The 19,033-nt window shown below is 43.0% G+C and overlaps 3 protein-coding genes and 1 long non-coding RNA gene across 4 annotated transcripts; 2 read left to right on the forward strand and 2 right to left on the reverse strand.

The window, feature by feature from the left end:
• Nucleotides 1-308: 308 nt before the first annotated feature.
• On the forward strand, nucleotides 309-6,348 carry LOC124698060 (nucleolar complex-associated protein 2-like). Its single transcript, XM_047230586.1, has 13 exons — nucleotides 309-439; nucleotides 520-595; nucleotides 1,113-1,218; nucleotides 1,826-1,877; nucleotides 1,951-2,045; nucleotides 2,545-2,610; nucleotides 2,744-3,256; nucleotides 3,889-4,188; nucleotides 4,759-5,088; nucleotides 5,381-5,587; nucleotides 5,791-5,880; nucleotides 5,971-6,043; nucleotides 6,131-6,348. Exons 1-13 carry the CDS (start codon nucleotides 328-330, stop codon nucleotides 6,145-6,147), a joined length of 2,037 nt encoding a protein of 678 aa, XP_047086542.1. The 5' UTR covers nucleotides 309-327; the 3' UTR covers nucleotides 6,148-6,348.
• Nucleotides 6,349-8,618: 2,270 nt separating this feature from the next.
• LOC124684787 lies at nucleotides 8,619-8,912 on the reverse strand. Its single transcript, XM_047219038.1, has one exon. It carries the CDS (start codon nucleotides 8,910-8,912, stop codon nucleotides 8,619-8,621), a length of 294 nt encoding a protein of 97 aa, XP_047074994.1.
• An 844-nt stretch (nucleotides 8,913-9,756) lies between these two features.
• LOC124684204 lies at nucleotides 9,757-10,044 on the forward strand. Its single transcript, XM_047218577.1, has one exon. The coding sequence runs from the start codon at nucleotides 9,757-9,759 to the stop codon at nucleotides 10,042-10,044; it is 288 nt and encodes a 95-aa protein (XP_047074533.1).
• A 4,711-nt stretch (nucleotides 10,045-14,755) lies between these two features.
• On the reverse strand, nucleotides 14,756-15,286 carry LOC124684205. The gene is made up of 4 exons (XR_006996942.1): nucleotides 15,265-15,286; nucleotides 15,095-15,176; nucleotides 14,907-15,015; nucleotides 14,756-14,818 (listed from the first exon to the last, which is right to left on the reverse strand). It is a non-coding gene; the product is annotated as an uncharacterized LOC124684205 (long non-coding RNA).
• Between the last annotated feature and the right edge of the window lie 3,747 nt (nucleotides 15,287-19,033).

Consider the following 19,033-nt stretch of genomic DNA (forward strand, 5'->3'; position numbering starts at 1 on the left):
ATTAGTTTATTTCTTTCTCGAGATGGCGGTCAGATGTGGACCTGAATTATGATAGAACTATAGGTGCATGCAATAATAATGTTGTCAAATTTTTCCAGAAATTTTCAAGACATTTTTGGTGGTAGTCCTTCAACGCAGGTACCGCACTAGTCCTTAACGGAGGTTGATCTGACGTCCGATCCTACACTGACGGTTGAGATGGCGTCCTAACATGGAAGCCCTAGCCCCCAACATCCCTGGTCAATTCCCCTCGGCTTAAACCCCACCGTCGCCGTCTTCTCCTCTCTTCTCCCCACCCTCACCACACAGAGACCGGCGGCGGCGGCGATGGCCAAGAAGCTAGGGAAGAAGGCCCGCAAGTTCGCGAACAAGCACCTGCAGGGCGGCGCCAAGCGCAGCCGCAAGCTCCGCTCCCAGTTCAACCGCCGCACCCGCAAAGGTCCGTCCTTGCCCCGCCTCTGCCGCGCCTACCTCCGCCTCCCGCTTGCTGATTCGAGCCTCTCTTTTTTGCTTCTGCAGATGGGAAGGGACGGGAGGACGGCGGCCGCCTGGACGGCGACGGCGACGAGGAGATGCGCCGGAGCGAACCCACCATGTATTCCTCCATCATACATACCTGCCTCTGTTCTTGCTCTGTTTACATAGCTTTGCCGGGCGCTGTAGGGTGTTGCCGACTGATTTTACTTGGCCCGTTCATGCGACTCCAGCGTTTAGGATGGATTGGTTTACTACTAGTCTCTCCTTATCGAGCTTGTTTCGCTGTGGTTTGTAATAACAGCTATTGCTAGTCGCACTGGTACAATGGGGCATGTCACCGCTGCTGACTCCTAGCATTGGGGAGAACCAGTTAACCGGGATCTCAATTCTCAATGCAGCGTCGCTAACACCACGATGCATATTGGACAGTGTATCATTTGAAGTCATTCTGTGATTACTTCTAGCCATTTGATTTTACTCAGCTTGCAAATTTGAGTGCTGAGGGCGTGGATTTCATCTTGTTTCCGTATTTACCGTAGAACTCCATTCATGATAAAACTATTGGTTAATTCATGAAGCTTGAACTCTTTTTATTTATTTGTTTTACTAACTAGCTCAATATATTTTTCTTCTAGGAACACACATGAAGATGTATCTACTTTGGCTAACTCTTTAGAGTTTCCAGAAGATGAGCACGAATTTGATGGGGATCTGTCCGACAGCGATGGCTATCTTTCAGAGGTATGCTTGGCTGTCTTTTACAGAAGTGTCTTTATTCATCTGTTGGCAACCAGTATTCATGTAGGAATAGTCACATCTACTATTGTTTTCACGATCTTGATTTGACGTAATGTTCCTTTTCCATGTCAAGCTCAGACATACAAAAATTTACCATCAGCCGAAGTCAGTTTGCTTCAAATTTTGGATAGAACTTTGTTTGAGAATTTTATTTGTTTTTTTTTTTCCTTATTGATATGCCAATTTGGTAAGTAGCTCTAGGAGTTGACAAGTCTCCGCGGTTAGAAGGAACAGTTCGGTTGTTTGTCATTCCTACTAAACTCGGTAGAGAATCCACTTGGTTGGAATTTTTTTCACAAATTTGACTGAGGTGCTTAGATCAATTTTGAACCCACTGAGGAATCCCTAGTATGCTATGTAGTTTCTATTGGCAAGAAATGATGAACAAGTTTGTTTTATGTGGTTATAGCGTGTTTGTTCTGCATGTAACTTTGGCACATAAAAACTGCCCGTTATTGCTTTGCAAAATCAGTCATGTGGTTGGATCTGCTGTTTATAATGCTATTGCTTATTGGCCTTTATAAAATGCTGATTGATGGTTGAAATGCAGGATCCTGAGTGTCCGTACTATTCTGATAGTGAGGATGGCGATGTTGTCAAAGGTTATTGTGATTTTTTAACACATGTTGAATTTTGTGGTGCATTAGTTTCTAAGCATCAGAATATCTATTGCAGATTGTATTGTAAAAGATGGTCTCGATGGACAGAACAATGATATGAATTTAGCGGTAAAAAAGCAAAAGAAGAAGTTGAAGAAGTTGTTGGATAAGGTGAAAACTTACTTAGATCTTGCCATCTTATTTGCTGGATATCTAGTGCTTGGTTTAGTTCTGTACTCTGTAGTTATGTTTCCAATCACCCCTCGTATAAAAAAACGATGTAGACTAACTGTTTAATCTTGAACTGAGCGTCGTAGATTGTTCTTTTTTTGCTAGAACTAGAACTAATCTACAATATTATAATCTGGTCTATAACCATATAAGCGGTGTATGTCTTTTCATTTTCTTGATTTGTGTGAGCTTTCTACACATATACAGATTAATGCATGATTTTTCTCTCAAAGCGAACATGATACCTGGAATCACACAGGTTCTTATAGATACTGGTTATGTAGTGAAATGACTGTTCGCCATGCTTGTTAATGTCGATATCGTATGGAGCACATGATGGTTCATATGTACATTAGCTGTGTTTTCTGGAATTCTGTGGCTGCGGTCTGCATTTTAGGTGATCTATTATCAGGGTTCTCAGTGTTTGTTGTATTTGTAGGACCCTGAGTTTGCAAACTTCCTTGGGAAGTGGGAATCGGAATTGGTGAGCCATGAAAGTGACGAAGTAAGTGCTACTTATTGTTCCTGTTCTACCTGCTGCAATTCATGTACAACCTTTTTATAATGTACTTCTCACACTCAAAAGGATCTCATAAATAGTTCTTCTTTTGCTATTGTTTTGTTCTAATCTTTAACAGGATTCAGATGAACAAGATGAGATGGATTCCGGGGACGATGGTGTTGATGCTGGTGATAAAAATCCTCCTAGCGATAAGATCCTTACAAGCAAGACAATAAGTGAATGGTGTCAGCTAGTGTCAAAGGACCCTAAAGCACCTGCCCTGCGTAACTTACTAAATGCTTTTCGGGATGCATGTCGATTTGGTCTGCACTCAAATAGCCTTTCCACGCAGAGACTTCAAAGTACCGAAGTATTTCATCAGATAATTACGTTCATTCTTTCTGAGGCAGACAACATTTTCCGTTCTCTCTTAGACATTCCTGATGATGACAAAGGGAAACTTATGAATCTGAGAAATGGACAGAAATGGCAAGATGTCGAGCCGCTCATAAAGTCTTACTTGCGGAATTGTCTTGATCTGCTTAGTCAACTTACTGATAACCAAATACTTACCAATGTCCTGACTCAGCTTCGAGCATCTGCGGTATATTTTTCTGCATATCCATCAACATCAAGGAGGCTTCTAAAGGTATTGCTGTTTGTTGGTGATGTTGTCTGTTCATATTAAATTTGGCTTTGCTTGTTATTTTTGTTCTTCCGGAGGAAATTCATCTCTCAAACCTGTTCTGGTCAATCATATCAGATCGGTTGAGGACTGCTGGACTGAGATTTTGTTTGTTTTTTCCCCGTGAAATGTCTATTTTAAAAAATATCCATATATAAGAGAACTTGCACCATTTTTTTTGTTTATTAAGAAAGAATGTGAACAAGAGTAAAAAATTGATTGTTGTTTGGGTTGGAACACTGTTGTGAAAATTGTGTTTGCAGAGAATCGATCTCCCTTCCTTTAGTGTTTTGAACAAATCATATATTTGTGGTAGTGCAATGAATATTTCAAAAACTTTGAAGAGGTCATAATTGATATGTTTGTTCTGCAGTTTCATATTTGTAGTGTTGCTATTTTGGATCCAGTACACATCCACCTGGTCTTAAACCCTTGATGCATTGTCACAGTGCTTATGTCTTGAATATTCAAAATTCACCTGGTCTTCAACCATCCTATGACTGTTTGGAGATGGTCGTCCAATATTTTTGTCATTCATATTGGCTGACCCTTTAATTTGTATACTATCTCATTGTATATGTATATTTACTCTGCAGATCTTAGTTCACTTCTGGGCAAGTGGTGACCAGAGCTTGTCCCTCTCTTCATTTCTTATGATTCGAGAAGTGGTTTCACTGTTACCTGACTGTCTGGATCTCTGCTTGACCAAAGGATATAATACATACCTTTCCAGTTCGAAGCTTGTGGACAACAGAAATATAAAGAATATTGATCTTTTTATGAACTGTCTGGTGGAACTTTATTCGCTGGATGTCCAGAAATCAGGTGAAAGGGCAGCAACTTCCGTGGGACAATTGAGTGCTATTCTTAGACAGGTGTCTAAATCAAAGGAAAAGGTACACATCAATGCTTTATATTTGTAGCTGTGCTTGCACTTTATTTACCTTTAATAGGGGTATTTTAGTGTTCCTACCGTATCATGTGGACAGATCCTTTGGACTTGCTTGTATTTTGAGAGATATTCTATTTTCCCACTTCCAAACAAGGCTTTAAGGTGTATCTGGATTGACCAGTTGCAGCGAACTTTCTCCTCCATTATTTTCTTCGGGAGATTCTTCTTAATTAATGGTCACATTTGCTAAAAACATTAAAGATTCCACCATTCTCCATCCATTATTTTCTTATCCTGGCATATATATTGCATCTGTTTGATTTCTTATACACAGTGATGGCGAATTCACAAACTGCACCATACTTGCTAATTTGTTCTTGCCATAACTTTACTTGTCAATGATTTTTCTTTGTATTGCAATCGTACATGCTTTTCACACCCCCAAAACAAAGCAGAATGGTTGTTTTCATTTGAGCATGGACTTGGAGTCTTAGCCTTCTGGTTGTTGGCTTCTATTTATTCTTTTGGTATCACATGATTATTGATTGATTCTCTTTTATGCTTGTGATTGCAGGAAGACCTCTTGAAGATTGATAACTGGCAATATATTAACTGTATAAACCTATGGGTTAGGTTTATTTGTGTTAATTACAAGGATTGCCACAACGTCCATTCATTATTATCCTCAGTTGCACAGATAATAAGAGGAGTGGCATATTTATTGCCAGGCATGCGATACTTACCATTGAGACTGAAGCTTGCGCAGATGCTAAATGAGCTTTTGAATTGCAATCAGACGTTCTTTCCAGTTCCATCTTTGATATTTGGTTGCCTAGAATTTAGGGAAATCTTTCAGAAAGAACAAACAGAAAAAACAAACATTCACTTTTCATCACTATTGAAGGTATTGCATTTTTATCTGGCCTGTATTGCTCAGTTATAGTATCTGGAATTTTTGCGTGCTCTCATGTTTGTCTGAAGTCACCAAAATGTCCATTATTATTCTGTTCCTAAAAAATGTTTTTGTGAAGCATATACTCTTTGGTCACCCATCTCAAATGACTAAAAGTTTATTAAAAGAGTGCTAGAGTACTATTTTCTATGTGCAGATTAGTTACAATTTTCTGATAATGGTGGTGGTGGTGGTTTCATCTTCTGATAACGGTTTTGATTAGCTACTCTTTTCTATATGCTAGGTGCCAAGGAATCTGCTGAAATCAAGAGATTTCCAAGAGCAGTGCATTCTTTCAGCTATTGAGGTACTGTCGGCTCATTTTGCCCAGTGGAGCTATCATGTTGCTTTCCCAGAAGTGGCCACCATTCCACTCATCCTCCTGAAAAGATTGCATGAGCAGACAACAATTGATTCCCTTCACCGTCCTCTTAAACGACTGATAGACCAGGTGCGGACAGTCAAAACACGTACGCCAGTTATTTATAAGGAGGCCTACACACTATGTGGATATTTTCAAATTTTGATTAATGTCAACAGATTCCTTACAACATTTAAACTTGTGTCTGCAATTTTTCGGGAACTGCATTTCATTCTTTTGATCACCTTTGGGTATTTCCTTTGATAGATAGCTTCCCTATTCTGAATCTGCAGGTGAGCGAGAACAGGGATTTTGTACAGAGGAAGAGAGAGGTTGTTTCTTTCTCACCAAACGACATGTCATCAGTTGAGAGCTTCCTCGAGGTCGGATTCTCCTCCCTTTATTGTGACACATTTATTTTAAACAGTCCATGTTTACGCTTGCAGACCTGACACTCCTTTGAAATAATGCAGGACGAGAAGATGAGTGGAAACGCATCCTTCACGCAGTATTACGAATCGGTATCAAAGAATCGTCAATCGAGAGGTAAGAGTGACCTTTGTGTTTTTTGATATAAACAACATCACCATATTCAATTCAACGGGTTTTCTGATATCCGGAAGGGGTTTGCAGGAAGAAAATTTGTGTGAAGGCAAACATCGAGAACGTTTTAGCTGATTGGGTGCCACAAGAGGGATAGTTGATGACGAAGTGATGAATGAATTGAATTTACACTTGTGGTATTATTGAAGGTAGCTTCTTCGAATTATTGACACTGTTGCTGAGCAGATAAGCTGTGAATGTAACCCCACCTTTTTTGAAAGATAGGAATTTTGGAAGACTCAGAACTCTATAGCAGTTTATGATTAGTTTTATTAGTTTATGATTAATTTTGGATCTCAGCCGAGCTCTGTTTTTTTGCTTGCACTTTCCTCGGTAAAGTTTGGTCCAAGATAGAATACCCCTCGGACCATTCAAATGAGGATCGCCAATCAATCTTTACCTAGAGGAGAAAATTGATAGACTGACATGTTCAATTTTTTTTTCCCTACTAGAGGGCCTCCAGACTTGCTTACTTCTAGGCTGGCTTGCATGATATTCCTTGTGTCTGTATTTAGATGGAGAACACGTGTTTGGCTCTAACTTTCATCATCAATTTGATCAACAAAACATGGTTATTTCATCCGAAATTAGCAGGCCTCGAGAAGAAGCCCTTCTCTGTCATGAATGGAGTAGTATTCTCTTTTTTTTTTTTTTTGAACCAGAGCGCCCCAGAAGGGGCTTGAACCTTTCAGTAAAATAACAGAGGAGGTGCAAATTTGTTACAAAGGACCCCAAGAAATAAGAGAGTTAAACATGGATTTTTTTTTGACACAAATACAGTGGGGAAGGTCCCCACTGTGTCATTTTTCATTTTATAAAATCACATATGTACAAGGGGGTATTTATTACATATCTTCACAAAAGATCTAACCAATCCAGCATACCGTCCTTGAGACTAGGCTTAATTCTATGTCTAATAGATCCAAAGCTATCTTTAAAATGATCAAAGCATGCTAAAAGATCTCTACTATGAGAATCAAAGATGATGTTATTCCTATGAATCCAGATGCTCCAGCAGCCAGAAATCAAAGCCTCCTTGAAGTAAATATTATTAGATCTCTTTTCCCCATCTATCATCATATTAATATGATCCATATCTTCATTCCACTCCATACCAATCTTCCACCATAAATTTCTGCTGAAATCACAATGAAAGAAAAGGTGTGCCATCGTTTCAATAGATTGATCATCACACAGAACACACCTGTTGCATGAGTTACACATGGATCCCTAGTACTTGTAGAAAGGACCTTGCTAAAAGATCTAAATTGCAATCTAATCCTTCCTCTTCCCCACTCTGGAGCGAAGAACATAGCTCGCTGCAGCCATGGACGAAGACGGGGATGAAACCACTTGTCTTTGGCCTGGCAAAGCCCCAGCGCGTTGAAACAGGCCTCCGAACGGAGGTTGAAATCATGCCAGAGCACATCTGCGTTGATAAGACCATCTTGGCCATCGATCAGAAGAGATGCTTCGAGAAGAGAAGGTTCTTGTACCCCGAATCCACTCAAGCAAAGCAGCACATGAACGTCGACACCTAGGCAGGAGGATTAACCTACCAGCTAGCCCAAAGTTTCTGCCACAAACTCGGAAGGGCAGGCAGAGATGTCGGTGGCGACAAACATCAGCGCTCAGAAGAGTGGATTCTCGGGTACCCTGGTGCAAACTAGAGAGGAGGTTGCCGAAAGAGAGGAGCTCCGAGCCGTGCTCACCACCATGGTGAGCATCTTGCTGGAGATCCAAATCTTGCACAACCAAATCTTACACAACCGCCGCCCGTCTGCAAAGAGAGATCCCAAATCCCGGATCTAGGGATTTGACCTCCACATCAAGCTTATTCTTGGGCTGGGGGAGGAACAACTCAAGCAGCAGCCATTGACACCATGCCGCCACCACCCGCCAGATTCCCAACTCTGGCCACCTGACCCCGCTTGGAAACGCCGAGCGCTCTCCAACCACTGGCATAGCGCCAAACTCCACTAGAGGAACATAGACTACTCCTAATCTACTATGTGCAGAGAGGATCCGGCCTCCCCTCTCACAGTCACTCCGGTGGCAGCCGCCAGAGGAGAGGGAGAGGGGAGCCGGTATATATATGTAGAGAGAGAGACTCTGTTCACGCACGCAAGCTGGCGAGGGGCGTTTTTGGCTCCAGCTAGCCAGAGTATGGCTTTCCGATATCTTTTAGTAGTACTCCCTTTGTTTCGAATTATTATTTGTTATAGGTTTGACGTGTGAGGCTACACGGAACAAATTAGACTAATCTGTGATGTCTAATTCAGGATCGAGAGAATGAAGTTTTCTTATCCTTTTTATTGCTCCTGTATATATAAACACTTGCCTATCAAATACTAGAATTACAGTGCGAAACAGTCGGAGTGTGCCGAGGTGGGCACGATGCAACAGCAGGTTGGTTTGCAGCTTGCGCTAGGGGAGGAAGGAAATGGAGACGATCGACTCTGCGTGCATGTCGCAGTTTGGTGCTTGCTGGTTGCTGCACAAGGGAACGACGTTGCAGTCAGTTCGGCCCCCAGAGGAGCAGGTGCAGCAGCATCTCCCTCCTGTCGATCCCGGCGGCCTCCGCCTGTGCTCCGGCCGTCCGCCGCGGCACCTCCCGCTCCCTCTCCGGCTCCGCCTTCAACAACGTGCTTGCTAGTTTCGCTGGCTGGGTCTTGTCAGCCGTCGTCGTTGCGCCATGCTGGCCGGCGCACGCGGCTGCTGGCTGCCGCCGGTCGCCCAGCTTGGCGCCGCCGCCGCCGCGCAGCGTGGCGCGGACGGTGGACTCGCGCCTGCAGCCCTGCCCGTCGCACATGCCGGACTGTTGTCGTGAATGAAGTAGCTTAATGGGGCAACTCGCAATTCGGTTGATTTGACTCTGGCTTGAAGACGTGAACGGCGTACCGAATTTATAGTGCACTGCTGAGCGGTGGCATAGTTTTTCTCGGGTGCGCGGCGACGGCGAGTCAGGGGGCGCGTTTGGCGGTGGCGACTGGGTTGGTTCCAGGTGAATCCAGGAACTGGGGATCGGGCGTCCACGGTTTTGGCTGGCCCGTCGATCGGGACACGACGACTCGACGACCACGCGGGGGATGCACCTGGGTCGGTCAGTGGACCTGTTTGGCACCGACACCTGAGGCACAGATACCATGCGCGTTCTCGAGATTCCGCCGGCCGGCTCGTGCGTAGTTTAGCCTGAGTGATCTGAGTCATCCGTATATGCTATGTTGATTCCGTCGTACGTATGGTATGGATCGTCGTCTGATTAACTCTTGTAATCGTGAAGAAAGGAACGTTCTCCACACGCGTACGAGTAGTAGGACCGAAGGACGCCATCACGTGTGCTAGGATTTCACTTTGTCGAGTGACAGCTGACTAGCCACCCACCGGGTCTCCTCCGAGCGCCTGGTTTTTGGGAACCCGGGTCTAGTCTATTCCTCCGAAACTAGCAGCCGTCGCCCCCTGTTTCCCCTCGCTTGCCGCCACGCTCTGCACGCCTATAAACACCTCCACGACCGACCCTCTCCCTCCTCGCATCAACTCACACCGCCGATCTCTTCCAACCGAGAGCAAGCAAACAGCAAGCCACGTACAGACTTCCACAATCCCCCACAGCATCAACGCGCGAGACATCATCCATCAACCGGCTGAAGATAAAAATGAGCTTGTCTGCGAGCAAGAAGGCGTCGTCGCTGGTGGTGGCGACGAGCATGGCGGCCGTGGAGGCGCTCAAGGACCAGGCGGGGCTGTGCCGCTGGGACTACGCGCTCCGATCGCTCTACCAGCGCGGCCGCCGCGCCGTCCCCGTCTCCCTCTCTTCTTCCACCTCCCAGGCGGCGAGCAACGGAGCAGCCGGCGCCGGCGTCGCCAGGGCTGCGCGGCCCGGGCGGTCCGAGGAGGAGAAGCTGCACAAGGCGTATCACATCGTCTGCTGGGGGCCCAACTGATTACTTGTTCTGCTATTCTGTCGCTCAAACCACAAATGGTGGTGCATAAATCGAGTTATATATTTGCAAGAATCTGAGGTCCAGGTCTCCCAAGACATACGTACCTGTCTGTCATCAACCTGTTCGCCCTTGAATCTTGTCATCTACGGATGCATCCAGCTTTCTAGTCCTCTCTCAAATAAATCCTCTTTACTGGCACTGCACCGCACTACTAGTATTTAGCATCTCTTCATTAGTTTCCAAATTCGATTGCTACATTTCATTTTCAGGCGCCAAAGAATTACTGTAATAGTTTGACTGCGAAAGGGAACCCTGTATCATAGGTTGTACTCCTAAATTAATGAGTTATATGGACCGTAGGGAGTACATGAATGAATCTAATTATCGAGAGACATGTAAAAGTCTTGGCACGCTTCCACCATGAGACGTGGCAACAATTTTCTCCCTGGTTTTGTTAAACCTAAGTTGGTTGTTACAATTAATTCCAAATCGTTTAACATACTTCTCATGTCTAAACATATTTCTCAATAATACGATTTCTTTTACTAAAATCACGTCGAACATTATATGAAAAAAAAAACCTTTACTAAGTCAGGTCGGACGTTGCTCTGATCAGCCACAACGTTTTCAACTTTTTTTTTTGTAAAACCCCGAATATTTACTAATTTGAGTAATCGGGATATAACTAGTTTAGGAAAATACAGGCCAAAAAATTTTGTTTATACTTAAGTGAGACATATATGTTCCTAGGTTTAACTATACTATTGGTGAGATCGCACCGACCGGGGAGCAGTGCTGATCGAACCGTAGTTTTTGGTGATAACCATATATGTGTGAACTACTGGTTGTTAAGCATTGCATGCATTTCATAACTTCAAACGAAATTGAGCTCAAGTAATTTTGGAAAAAAAATATAATAAGAAACAAATAAATAAGATACAAGAGTAATAAGAAAATGTAACTAATTCTTTAAAACTGTCGGATACATGTCTGTTGCAATGTTTGTGTTATTCGAACAGAGAAAACATGAGTTTAGCCGTGATAGCCGGGTGTGTGCTCGAGACCATGAGGTTACCAGAATTATTAATTCTTGTAGAATAATATTTTCGAGAAAAGCTGTTTTCCGGTGTAAGTGAATCTGCAGGTGCAATTCTTCCTAACTCACGAAATAGTCGCGAGGGTAAACGGGTACCGAATCAAACGAACTAATGCCGTTTTGAATGACTTATGCAATTAAATTTACTCTGTAAGAAAATGGTTGTATATGTGGTGAAATTATATTACTTTGTTAGCAGAACACATCTAGGTAGTGAGATCAATATTTATACCATCGTTTGGTGAAGCTAGAAGTAAATTAGTTGGTAGGATCTACTAGGAGGCGTCAGCGCGGCGCACGCCGCGCCCGTGACCTTTTGCACGATGAAGTGCTCTAGCAATTTTGGTCCATGTACTTTGTAAACCGGCCGAATGGCTATGAACCGCTGGATCAATTTGGTAGCAATATTGGTGGGTTGGGTAGATGGGCTGCGCGCCTGCGCTAGCGAATATAGTCCATATGTGATCCATCAATGCCAGCAACTTTATTTCTTGAGTTTATATTTTCTTACAGTCCTTCAACCATTTTTTTATTATCACGAAACTGCTAGAGGCTAAGACGATAAGAACAGAGTGTACAGAGCAAGCGGTCAGCAATCACCACCGGCGACCAAAGCAACCGGAGAGTGAAAGAAATTAAGCAGCGAACATTACGCGAGACGCCGCCGGCATTAATCGATGCATGGCCGCCGCCTTGTTGCGTCCTTCGCCGTGCTAGCCGGCGCGCAGGTCGAGCCGTTGTCGTGCGCTGCCCGCCGTGTTATCGGCTAGCCATCTCACACCTTCCTGCTGACGGCCGCCCAACGCGGCCGTGGCAATTAACAGGGCGTTTATGGCGACGGAGCTCTGTTGCAAGGCAAGATCCGGTCAGTCGGCATCGCCAACATCGTCGGCGAGTTCCTGAGGGAAGAGGAATTCCTCGTTGGTAGCAGGCATCGGTGGTCGGGTCGGAGAGCCGTAGGGGACAAATCAAGGGCGAACAGTCACTTGACGGCGGCCCTGACTGGCTGCTCAGCCGTGCGCGTGCAGCTGCCTATGCTACCTGGATATGTCAAGCACCATTCTCTCCCGGCAACGCTACAGTAAGCTGCTTCTCCCCATGCATCTCTCTCCCCTTAATTCAGATCAGAAATAAGAAAAAGCTGCACCATCGGGCCATGCACAGGGAGCAGCGGCAGCTGTGGTGAATCCCCATATTCATTTTTGGTTCTTGGCCTGCATCTCTTCATAATTGTCACTTCGCCTCTATCCATACACAACACAGAAGAAATGATATGTGATCATTCACCTGTAGCTTTGAATGAATATTATTTCTCCGTACTCATGCACAATAGTATGCTCAGTTCAGACAATCTGCTTATTTTTTATTTTGCCACCTTGACCTTACCAATGTAAATCTCAGGCAAGTAAATCAGAAGTGTGTGCTGCCAACTTAAGCTACAACACTCTGAAGTTGAGGCTCTTACTCTCGGCTAGATGAAGAAACAGAATCTGGCGTTTTAAGGAAGGTCAATTCAGTTCTGTGATTCAGGGGTTCATGTACACCTCAAGAAAAAATATGAAGCTATAACTCTTATGCTGGCTCAGGCATGGTCCAAGTGCTTAGGTAATTCGCTATATTCTTTTACCATGTCACAGTATTTCAACATCAAGTGTCAACGGTCTCAAATGTCAATGTAGGACAGAGAATACTGGTAAGGGAAAACAATTTAGCTTTTTCAATCAGGTTGATGATAAAAAGGTGTGTCTCAACTCTCAAATGTCAATGTAGGACAGAGAATACTGGTAAGTTGTTCTTTCTTGTGTGATGTATGTTCAGACGTGCAGTCGAAGCTACATACCATTGTCATTTTGACAGCACCCTAATGATTCCATGTTGCTATTGGTTTTTATAATAGCTAAACCATTTTGTCCACATGTTAACAGAAATTGTTGCATTGAAGAAAATCAATAGTAAAACTTGAAAGAAAGTAGTCGTTGCTTTCTGAATTGTATTTCTAGTTTGCCTGATCTGCTAAAGCTTTATCTTCAGTAGTCAGACGAATATATTTTTAGAAAAGCAGAAGGAACTAATTTCACAGATATCACAATCATTACCAAGAAAAGTGATTGAAACGATAAGAAGCATTATAAAGAATTGAAGGCAGAAGATTTCAGCACATCGACTGACTATAACTATATATATAACACGAAGTACAGAAATCATAAGGCTGACCATAGCATAGAATAGGAAGCTCTGTAGTATCATGGGTAGAAATGCTAAACTTTATTAACATTTCGCTTAATTAACCGAAGTTTCTCTTCAGTGGACTGGCTGCTGGAGAAGAACTGGGAATATAGAAGAAAAGCTAATTATACAAAGATCATTGGTTATTGCTAAGTATATTGATTAGAAGGATAAGAGGAAATGTAAGAACAGAAGATGCAAAGGATAGGAACAGGAAATAAAAAAAAACAGAGCACTCACTATGGCATAATATGGAACTAACTATTAATAAGCAGTACTTTGCCACTGGCAAACAAAGCGATACATGAAGAGAGTAGCACATATAAGAACTGAGTTTTAATAAAACACAGGAGCACATTTGGAGATTAGCATAACTAAGACTATTACACATAGTTATTTAGTAGATAGATCAATTGTGCCATAAAGGGTGTCCTCGATGTTCAAAGCAGCCGAAGTAGCAACATTATATTGGATCCTTGCTTCGTCAGTTACGTTGTTTCCCCGTCCTAGACTCTTACTCTACGCTATTGGGGGGGGGGGGGTGTACTTTGGCTGGTTTCTTCTCTTCTCATAAGCCATGCTGCATGAAATAGATAACTTATGAGTCTTTAATGTAAGGATAGCTAGTCCTGGTTTGTTGCAGAAATGCACCTTTTCTTGGTTGATGTTGCAGGTGTAGTTTCATTCTTCCTTCCCTTTCCTCCTGTTGTAGAGTTTGTATCCTTGAACAAAAAAAATGTATGATGATGGCTAAGTTCTATCTGGGAGTAATATATAAGTTAAGCTTTCAATAGATAAATCAAGGAATATATTACCTGGTTTATTTTATTTACCTACTCTGGGTCTGAAAGTGTTGGCTGCATGACATCTGCGGTAGGTGCAGTGTCTGAGTTTCTGCTACTCTCCTGTGGATCAACTATACCTTCAGAGGAATTGAGTACTATGGATTTGTCTGTATTTTCTGAACTTTTGGAGTTAGTTGTGGATGTTGTCGCTCGACTGGCATTGTTAATCAATTCGGACCTTGAAACATGAAAGGTTATATTGTTGGCATCTGGTAGCATATAATCGGTCCTCCTCTGATAGTTGCAACACCTAGGACAGCTTTCTGGCCTCTGAGTGTAGTGCCATTGGCGCCCAAAAACATGAATCGACCTATTATTTCTTTAGTCACCGCATTGGGCTTGACATCCTTTCAGTTTGTACCTGTCGATGTTGTAAGGATTAATTATTAGATTCACATGAGAGAAAATCATTAGTTTTATGTGAGTAATCTGTCTTAGAAGACTGTACAGTAGTTTACCTTTGTTTTCCTTCTATGTAATATGTATGGCCACTTCGGGAATTTGTAGACATTTCTGTTAAGATGTCTTCTTTCAGCAATCTTCACAGGACATGAGCAAGCAGTCTTGAACATTGTTTACTTCTGTCACGACAATTTCCAGCTTGTAACTTTGTCCTCGTGTGTCATTAATGCATTAGATTTGTTCAGATATAAGCATATTATATTGATAGTGCATATTAATGGAAAGATGTTCACCAAAATAGTTTCTATTCGTTCTTTAGCTAGAGCATATAGTGTTGTCTCTATTGGTTCAGGTCTTTGTTTTCACCCCTGCTTATCTAGCTCATGTGGGTGATCTTGGAGGCTGCAACAAATTTGCACACACATGGTTAGTAAATAACATGTATGTTAGTATATTGGATCTAGCAGTTTATGCATTGTACCTGTCTTTCATATCAGATATTTCTGAAACAGGTATATTGACATACCAACATGTGAAGGATGTACTCTTGAAAGATAGCACTCCTGCAGCGGCAATAGTAGTGTAAGTATAATCATACACTGCATTTAGCTGGTATATACATTTTATTGATGTATGCATGATGAAATATACCTGAATAATAAGAACTTTCAGCTGATCCCTAAATTGATCCATGGGAAAACCTTTTCCATGCATCAGCAACAATGAAACTTTCTAAAGTTTAGACCGAACCATCTTTTAGCTGCTCCCTAAATTGATCCATGGGAAAAGTTCAAGGTTCATATATATATCATAAATTGCATTTAGTGCAAATTAACTTGCATACTTTTTTAGAAGAAAAGACGTGCTTCAGTAACCTGGAGTTGGCAATCAAATAGTATATTGAGGTAGGTAATTTATACAGTATCAGAAAAGAAGTCCTAGTTACCAAGGATTTATACTTGTGGGTCACTTTTCCTCCTCTCCGGTGTATATCACCGTGCAAGGGAAATACACCTGGTCTTTTAAAAGCTGGAAGAACAAATACCAAATGGTCATGCATGGAAATTATAAGGACTAATACAATAATGGTACACCAAATAGCAATTTCACACCATATTGTATTTGGACCCCTCATATATGGGAAAATAGTTGGAGCTCTTGGAAAAGAATTCTGAAACATCGTTTGCCAAAATTGCTAAAATACATGGACATATTATTATAAAATATAATTCTATGAAAGTGAATAGGCCAGTGATATCATCATGAGCATATTATGCATATCCATAACTCATGCAGTACATACCATGGCTTTGTCACCGGTGAGGAGCTGGCTTCAATGCGCACTGCTTATTTTCTCTTATTTTCCTACAGGGAAGGGGAAGACTCGAGAAACAGGAAGCTTATTGGATCGCTGCAGAAGATGACCAACACAGTATGAAGGCCGTGTAGTGGCGCACAAAAGTGTTGCCTGTGGCGTGTGTGAGATACCTCCAGATGGCGCCCTCCATGGGAGTGAGCTCCCTGGCAGCGCCACCAAGCACGAGATCGAGGCGCGATGGAGAAGGCAGGAACCAATCTAGCTACTCCGCAGGCGACCACACACACATCATCATCTCTTCCACCTGAGACAGAAGACTGACCATGAGACAGAAGACTGACCACGGGGGATGGGTCTCCACGGCGGCTCCTCCCATAACTGCACTGTCTAGGGAAGAAGAGGAGGGGGCCAAGGCCCTGTACTACCTCTGGAAGGGGAGGAGAACCCCAAGATCTTCCTCCATGCCGTCAGCGCGTTAGGAAAGAGAGGATGGTGTGCTACGGCAACAGCTGCCTCCATAGACGGAATTGCGGACGGAGAGGGATAGGGGGCATCGTCCCAAGAAGGCAGGCGGCAATGGAAAGAAGACACAAGATGAGAGAAGAGAGGTTGGGGATGGGCACCGCTTTGACCACCGCCGCCTTGACCGAAGGAACCGGATGGAAGTGATCCACAATAATAGGAAGGAGTGGAGGAAGGCTAGCAACCGGTAGCCGGTTGCCCATCTGCCAAAAAAAAGGTGACTCGTAACCACTAACAGAGCAAACAATGGGGTGAAAAAAAAAATGACAGTTACGTGTCAGACAATGGCTGGAGGAAGGAGTGGATAAATAGGCCATGAATAGTGCCTGAATCAATTAGAGCGTCCTAAAATAGCCAGCCTTTATATAGGGTATAATAATGCGTATACTACCTTGTACAGAAAAATGACTTGCCACTTTTACTCTGTATGTAGAAGCTAGTTCCTATCCATTTTACCAGTGCCTATCCTCACCGCTCCGGGGAATGACCATAGCAGCTGTCAAGGCAGAGGAGAGCCACCGTAGCACCCTTGGTACCTCACCTTCTGGGTAGAAGCTCATGGGTGAGGGGATCGAACGAAAAACACTTCTACTCTGTAGAATCCCTGCAAACCCCTTTCTCCTCAGGTGCGCTGTAGCAATTCCCCAACAAATCGCAGCTCTGCACCATGGCGGTGACCTAGGCGACTAAGCACCATATAGCAAGGAGGGGGGAGGGAGAGATTATCTGGAGGGGAACCGCCGCTCTCAGGTTCGTGGGTGGCCGATTTGGTGGACATCAGTCAGTGGCGGCATCAAGCGGCAAATAAGGTGAGGCCATGGACCCATGGTGGACAACCTGAGTACCAAGAGGCGTCTCGCCGGAGCTGCACCTTCGTCATATCATCGCTAGAGCATGTCGAGCCTGTCAGCGCTTGCTGTCCACACTGATGCCGATGAGGAAAAACTTCATGGGGCCTGGGCAACCAAAATCCAAATCCCGAACCAGTCAGGTAATACCTTGCACTTTCGGGCACCAAGAATCTAAATAAAATTGATGTGTGGCTTGCTTGTGTGCTGATCCAGTGTACGATTTGTGAAAATATAAAATGGGGATTTAGATGGAATAAGTTGAGCGTCAGCTTGGGTTAATAATCAAGACGTTAGGCACCTCAGTTCTTATGAGATTCAGTATTTGAGATGCTGCTTTATACGTGTATGCACTCACCGCACCTACACTTGATAATTTTAGTGTCATCACAAACTGAGAATATATCAGGCTAGTGTCATGTACACCTCTGAAAACTAGAATACAGATTTACCGTTCAGAGTTTAGAACTGTTGTGGTGCTGTCCTATAAATGATGTCAGACTTTCTTGTTAATTCGGACTGCATGTAAGAGCTAAACTGGACCGTAGTAACAGATCAGGCGTGTTTTGTCGCAGCAGACTGTCCGAGTCACATCTCTGAATTTGCAAACTGCAGTGTATAAATGCAAACTTAGATTTATGTGGTCTTACTCTGAATATTAGTGCCTTGTTGTTTACTTGACTGAATAAAGTTCAGAGAAGAAGGTTATTTAAAGAGCATTCTTTCAAAAATGAGAGAACAAGTAAACTACTGTTATAGTTTCAGTTAGCAGTAGTCTTACTGTGTTAGCTTGTCTATGAAAATACAACAAGCAGAAACCATCCAATTTACTATGCTTGCTTGCTTATTTAATTTGAAAGTGTCAGTAGAGCTAAAGATGGATAATATGGTCCGTTATGGTCAGCTTGGGACATCTCATCTAGTAGACCATGGAAGTGAACATCTCTGCATTTGGGCACCACGGTGTGCACTGTCCCGAAAACTGAAAACATAGGTAGTGTTGCTCTGCCATAGGTGTTTTGCTATCATTGCCTAGTAAAGTCTGACAAAGCATATAAACCATGAGAAAACCAATTCATAGAACTAAAACTGTAAGTTGTTATCTAGCAGAGATCAGCCATGCACAGATGCATTTGCCATTCATGTTCAGACTAGTAACCCCATTACTTTAGCATATGTTCAGGTTTTAGTAGAAGAACTAAATCCAGGAATACCATCGAGCATTTGATTGTTGTTGTATGTGCATGTCCGCATGTTACCAGCAATACCACTAGGTGATCAATAGGATTCAAGTGTTTAGCTTTTGACACTAGAGTTAACTATATAGTCTAATTCCTTTTAGCCATAATTAGAATTGTTGTGATCAAATAACCCCACATACTCTTGATCAAATTTACTCGGAATCTACTTAGCTGAACCATCATATCTACAACTCGTGCCTCGATGTAACATGTTATGCAAGAGAAAACCGGATAAACAAGCATGAACTGAGTTAATCATCAATACTCTAATACCGGCCAAGTGGAGATATATAAGCATGCATGCCTCATACCGTGATGTGCACTTCGTGTTAGTGTTGATTGCTTCTATTTGCATTCTCCAGTTCAGATCTTCTTTGGGATTCTTATGGATGAACTGGATCTTCGGTGTACTCGTTTATATCTCCCGAGTATCTCAGGCAAGTCCAGCTTCTTGCATATCCGTTGATTATTTTCTATCAAAGTATTTGCTA

The sequence above is a fragment of the Lolium rigidum genome, chromosome 1 (genome assembly GCF_022539505.1).
Source record: "Lolium rigidum isolate FL_2022 chromosome 1, APGP_CSIRO_Lrig_0.1, whole genome shotgun sequence".
In the NCBI taxonomy this organism is placed as follows: domain Eukaryota; kingdom Viridiplantae; phylum Streptophyta; class Magnoliopsida; order Poales; family Poaceae; genus Lolium; species Lolium rigidum.